At 50.7% G+C, this 6224-nt stretch overlaps 1 protein-coding gene across 1 annotated transcript in view; it reads right to left on the reverse strand.

The window, feature by feature from the left end:
* Positions 1-562: 562 nt before the first annotated feature.
* LOC137362838 (probable G-protein coupled receptor 139) overlaps positions 563-6224 on the reverse strand; it is a gene marked incomplete at its 3' end in the record, with an annotated part of 296278 nt that continues 290616 nt past the window's right edge. Inside the window, exon 4 of the mRNA XM_068027055.1 lies at positions 563-1428. Within this exon, the coding sequence (XP_067883156.1) occupies positions 563-1428 (866 nt within the window). The remainder of the gene's footprint in view (positions 1429-6224) is intronic.

Below are 6224 nucleotides of genomic sequence, written 5' to 3' on the forward strand. Positions count from 1 at the left end.
ACCACGCCCCCACTCTGCCTCGATGGTGAGAGGCCGCACCCCCGCTCTGTCTCCACGATGACAGGCCACGTCCCAGCTTTGTCTCCGTGGTGACAGGTCCCGCCCCCGCTCTGTCTCCATGGCGACAGGTCCCGCCCCCGCTCTGTCTCCATGGCGACAGGTCCCGCCCCCGCTCTGTCTCCATGATGACAGGCCACGCCCCGCTCTGTCTCCATGGTGAGAGGCCCCGCCCCCGCTCTGTCTCTGTGGTTCTAGGCCCCGCCTCCGCTCTGTCGCCGTGGTGACAGACCACGCCCCCGCACTGTCTCCGCAGTGACAGACCACGCCCCCGCACTGTCTCCGCAGTGACAGACCACACCCCCGCTCTGTCTCCGTGGTGACAGACCACGCCCCCGCTCTGTCTCCGAATGACAGGAATCGCCCCCACTCCGTCTCCATGGGAACAGGCCCCGCCCTCGTTCTGTCTCCATGGTGACACACCCCTCCCCCGCTCTGTCTCCATGGTGACAGGCCCATCCCCCTCCTCTGATCATTGAATGAATTTAACAATTGTAATAAAGGGATATTTCAGCACATTATTCACCTGCTCTCTGAACTGAGTCTGGGTCACGGCGTAAATCAAAGTGTTTGTGGAGCAGCTCAGGAGCTGGAGCATGAAGGACAATTCCTGCAGAAACACAGGGAGAGAAACAAACCGATAACCCAAATCATACATCCGGGCCCATATCATATACACCATGAACAGGGCCCACAACAGGATGAAATTCCCCGAGACAACTAACAGTAAAATGATGGATTTCCTTCGACTCTCCATCTCGGGGTCTCTGTGTCTCTCCCCACTGCTGTGAGCCCGGAGTCTCCTCCGTCCTCTGCTGCTCACTAAAATGTGTCTGACGGTGAGAGCGTTGAGCAGCAGAATCAGCACAAATGGGATCGCCGGGGTCAGAATGTTGTGGAGGAACTCGATTGTTACCCAGACACGAGATTTCTGAACATCCATTGCTATCTCACAAAACCAGGGGAAGTTAATCAGCGAATACCGACCTGCGAGCATAAAATACCAGAAGATGTTCTTTAAACAGCTCAGCCCAGTCACTGTTCCCACAACCACAGCCGATGTTTTCTCGCTGCAATATTTACTTTTCAGCTTCTGACAACAAATGGCCACAAATCGATCAAAGGTGAAAGTGACGGTGAACCAGACAGAACAGTCTGTGACTGTGTAAAGCAGGACGGCGTGGATATTACACACGGGGATGGACCACAGGAACAGAAACTGTTCCCGATAAACAATGGGAATGTGTCTCAATATTGGGTCCAGGATAATGACCAATACATCCGCTGCTGACATGGCCACCAGGTACCGAGTGACACATTTGGAGAGACCGCACTTTCCCCGAGACAGGATCCCAATCGTCAGCAAGTTAACTGTGAAGAAGAGAAATAACCAGAGAAATTAGACATCAGACTGCAGCAAAGTTACCAGTTTGATTGAGGACTGATTGAGATTTATAAATGTGTTCCTGTATCCAGTGATATATTAAAATGATTGGACCTGAATGAACAAATGGGAAGATCTGTGATACAGTGGAAGACAGGAGAGATTAAATAATAAAAGGGTGATACTGAAATTGTTAAACTGAATGATGATCATAATCCTCCCCCTCCCCATCTGGTTTAAAAACTGTTCCATCTCTAATCTCTCAAAGTTCTGATGAAGGGTCACCGACCTGAAACATTAAACTCTGTTTCTCTCTCAAAAAATCCTGCCAGACCTGCTTAGTATTTCCAGCATTTTATTTTCTTATTTCAGATTTCTGGCATCTGCAGCGCTGTGGTCTTGTATAGAGAGTTAAATGTTGAATAGAATGAGAGAATCTGTCTGAATGCCTGTGGTGTGATCTGTGTGTGTGTGTGTGTGTGTGTGTGTATGCTTGTGTCTGTATATCTCATTGGCTTTGGCTGTTGGGGTGTGTGTGTGTTTGTGTACATCTCATGGGCCGGGGCTGTTTTGTGTGTGTGTGTTTGTGTGTGTGTATATATATCTCATGGGCCTGGGCTGTGGTATGTGTGTGTGCGTGTCTGTATATCTCATGGGCCTGGACTGTGGTGTGTGTGTGTGTGTCCGAGTGTTTACATCTCATGGGTCAGGGCTGCGGTGTGCATGTGTGTGTGTGTCTGTATATCTCATTGGCTTGGGCTGTTGTGTGTGTGTGTGTGTGTGTGTGTGTGTGTGTGTGTGTGTGTGTGTCTGCATATCTCATGGGCCTGGGCTGTTTGTGTGTGTGTGTGTTTGTGTACATCTCATGGGCCTGGGCTTTTGTGTGTGTGTGTGTGTGTGCGCGCGCGTGTGTGTGTATATATCTCATGTGCCAGGGCTGTTGTGTGTGTGTGTGTGTGTATATCTCATGGGCATGGGCTGTTGTGTGAGTGTGAGTGTGAGTGTGTGTGTGTGTGTGTGTTTGTATATCTCATGGGCCTTGGCTGTGGTGTGTGTGTGTCTTTATATCTCAAGGGCCTGGGCTGTGGTGTGTGTGTGTGTCTGTGTGTGTGTATATATCGCATGGGCCGAGGCTGCGGTGTGTGTGTGTGTGTGTGTGTGTGTCTCATGGGCCTGGGCTGCGGTGTGTGTTTGTGTGAGTGTGTGTATATCTCATGGGCCCGGGCTGTGGTACGTGTGTGTGTGTGTTTGTGTGTATATCTCATGGTCCTGGGCTGTTGTGTGTGTGAGTCTGTGGATATCTCATGGGCCTGGGCTGTGGTGTGTGTGTGTGTGTGTGTGTGTGTGTGTGTGTGTGTATATATCTCACAAGCATGGGCTGTGGGGTTTGTTTGTGTGTGTGTGTGTGTGTGTGTCTGTAAATCTCATGGGCCTGGGGCTGTGTGGGTGTGTGTGTGTGTGTGTGTGTGTATCTGTTGGGCCTGGGCTGCGGTGTGTGTGTGTATGTGTATGTGTATCTCATGGGACTGGGCTGTGGTGTGTGTGTGTGTCTGTGTGTGTGTGCGTGTGTGTGTCTGTAAATCTCATGGGCCTGGGGCTGTGTGGGTGTGTGTGTGTGTGTGTGTGTGTATCTGTTGGGCCTGGGCTGCGGTGTGTGTGTGTATGTGTATGTGTATCTCATGGGACTGGGCTGTGGTGTGTGTGTGTGTCTGTGTGTGTGTGCGTGTGTGTGTCTGTATATCTCATGGGCCTGGGCTGATGTGTGTGTGTGTGTGTGTGTGTGTGTGGAAATCCCACGGGCCTGGGCTGTGGTGTGTGTGTGTGTGTGTGTCTGTATATCTCATGGGCCCGGGGAGTTTTGTGTGTGTGTGTGTGTACATATCTCATGGGCTTGGGCTGTGGTGTGTGTGCGTGTGTGTGTGTGTGTGTGTGTACATCTCATGGGCCTTGGGCTGTTGAGTGTGTGTGTGTATGTATGCGTGTATATATCTCATGGGCCTGGGCTGTGGTATGTCTGTGTGTGTGTGTGTGTCTCTGTATATCTCATGGGCCTGGGCTGTTTGTGTGTGTGTGTATATCTCATGGGCATGGGCTGTTGTGTGAGAGTGTGTGTGTGTGTGTTTGTATATCTCATGGGCCTTGGCTGTGGTGTGTGTGTGTGTGTGTGTGTGTGTACATCTCATGGGCCTTGGGCTGTTGAGTGTGTGTGTGTATGTGTGTGTGCATATATCTCATGGGCCTGGGCTGTGGTATGTCTGTGTGTGTGTGTGTGTGTGTGTGTGTGTGTGTGTGTGTGTCTGTATATCTCATGGGCCTGGGCTGTTTGTGTGTGTGTATATCTCATGGGCATGGGCTGTTGTGTGAGTGTGTGTGTGTGAGTGTTTGTATATCTCATGGGCCTTGGCTGTGGTGTGTGTGTGTGTCTTTATATCTCATGGGCCTGGGCTGTGGTGTGTGTGTTTGTGTGTGTGTGTGTGTGTGTATCTCATGGGCCTGGGCTGTGGTGTGTGTGTATGCATATCTCGTTGGCGTGGGCTGTGGAGCGTGTGTGCGTGTGTCTGTGTCGGTATATCTCATGGGCCTGGTGTGTTGTGTGTGTCTGTCTGTGTGTACATATATCATGGGCCTGGGCTGCGGTGCGTGTGTGTGTGTGTGTGCGCGCGTCTGTATATCTCATTGGCCAGGGCTGTTGTGTGTGTGTGTGTGCGTGCTTTGGTGTGAGTGTCTGTACATCTCATGGGCCTGGGCTGTGGTCTATGTGCGTGTGTGTGCTTTGGTGTGAGTGTCTGTACATCTCATGGGCCTGGGCTGCGGTGTGTGACTGTGTGTGTGTATATATCTCATGGAGCTGGGCTGCGGTGTGTGAGTGTGTGTGTGTCTATATCTCATGGATCAGGGCTGCGGTCTGTGTGTGTGTGTGTGTGTGTGTGTGTGTGTGTGTGTGTGTATGCTTGTGTCTGTGTATCTCATTGGCTTTGGCTGTTGGGTGTGTTTGTTTGTGTGTGTGTACATATATATCTCATGGGCCTGGGCTGTGGTATGTGTGTGTGTGTGTGTGTCTGTATATCTCATGGGACTGGGCTGTTTTGTGTTTGTGTGTGTGTGTGTGTGTGTATATATCTCATGGGCCTGGACTTTGGTGTGTGTGTGTGTGTCCAAGTGTTTACATCTCATGGGTCAGGGCTGCGGTGTGCATGTGTGTGTGTGTGTGTGTGTCTGTATATCTCATTGGCTTGGGCTGTTGTGTGTGTGTGTGTGTGTGTGTGTGTGTACATCTCATGGGCCTGGGCTGTAGTGTGTGTGTGTTTGTATATATCTCATATGCCAGGGCTGTTGTGTGTGTGTGTGTGTGTGTGTGTGAGTGTGTGTCTGCATATCTCATGGGCCTGGGCTGTTGTGTGTGTGTGTGTGTTTGTGTACATCTCATGGGCCTGGGCTGTTTGTGCGTGTGTGTGTGTGTGTGTGTGTGCGCGTGTGTGTGTGTATATATCTCATGTGCCAGGGCTGTTGTGTGTGTGTGTGTGTGTGTCTGTGTGTGCGTGTATATATCTCATGGACATGGGCTCTTGAGTGTGCGTGTGTGTGTATATCTCATGGGCCTGGGATGTGGTGTGTGTGTGTGTGTGTGTGTGTGTGTGTGTGTGTGTGTGTATATATCTCATGGTCCTGGGCTGTGGAGAGTGTGTGCGTGTGTTTGTGTCTGCATATCTCATGGGCCTGGGCTGTTTGTGTGTGTGTGTGTGTATATCTCATGGGCTGGGCTGTGGTGTGTGTGTGTGTGTGTTTGTGTGTGTGTTTGTCTGTATATCTCATGGGCCTGGTGTGTTTTGTGTTTGTGTGTGTGTGTATATATCTCCTGGGCATGGGCTGCGGTGTGTGTGTGTGTGTGTATGTGTGTGTGTGTGCGCGTGTCTGTATATCTCATTAGCCTGGGCTTTTGTGTGTGTGTGTGTGTGTGTGTGTGTTATTGTGTGTGTCTGTATATCTCATGGGCCTGGGCTGCGGTGTGTGAGTGTGTGTGTGTATATATCTCATGGAGCTGGGCTGCGGTGTGTGAGTGTGTGTGTGTGTATATATCTCATGGATCTGGGCTGCGGTCTGTGTGTGCGTGTGAGTGTGTGTGTGTGTGTGTGTATGCTTGTGTCTGTATATCTCATTGGCATTGGCTGTTGGGTGTGTGTGTGTGTTTGTGTGCATCTCATGGGCCGGGGCTGTTGTGTGTGTGTGTGTTTGTGTGTGTGTATATATATATCTCATGGGCCTGGGCTGTGGTATGTGTGTGTGTGTGTGTGTCTGTATATCTCATGGGCCTGGACAGTGGTGTGTGTGTGTGTGTCCGAGTGTTTACATCTCATGGGTCAGGGCTGCGGTGTGTGTGTGTGTGTGTCTGTATATCTCATTGGCTTGGGCTGTTTTGTGTGTGTGTGTGTGTGTGTGTTTGTGTGCATCTCATGGACCTGGGCTGTAGTGTGTGTGTGTGTGTATATCTCATATGCCAGGGCTGTTGTGTCTGTGTGTGCGCGCGTGTGTGTGTCTATATCTCATGTGCCAGGGCTGTTGTGTGTGTGTGTGTGTGTGTGTGTGTGTGTCTGTGTGTGCATGTGTGTGTGTGTATATATCTCATGGGCATGGGCTGTTGTGTGTGTGTGTGTTTGTGTGTGTTTGTATATCTCATGGGCCTTGGCTGTGGTGTGTGTGTGTTTGTATATCTCATGGGCCTGGGCTGTGGTGTGTGTGTGTGTCTGTGTGTGAGTATATATCGCATGGGCCGAGGCTGCGGTGT

This window comes from Heterodontus francisci, unplaced genomic scaffold (assembly GCF_036365525.1).
Source record: "Heterodontus francisci isolate sHetFra1 unplaced genomic scaffold, sHetFra1.hap1 HAP1_SCAFFOLD_167, whole genome shotgun sequence".
Taxonomy (NCBI): domain Eukaryota; kingdom Metazoa; phylum Chordata; class Chondrichthyes; order Heterodontiformes; family Heterodontidae; genus Heterodontus; species Heterodontus francisci.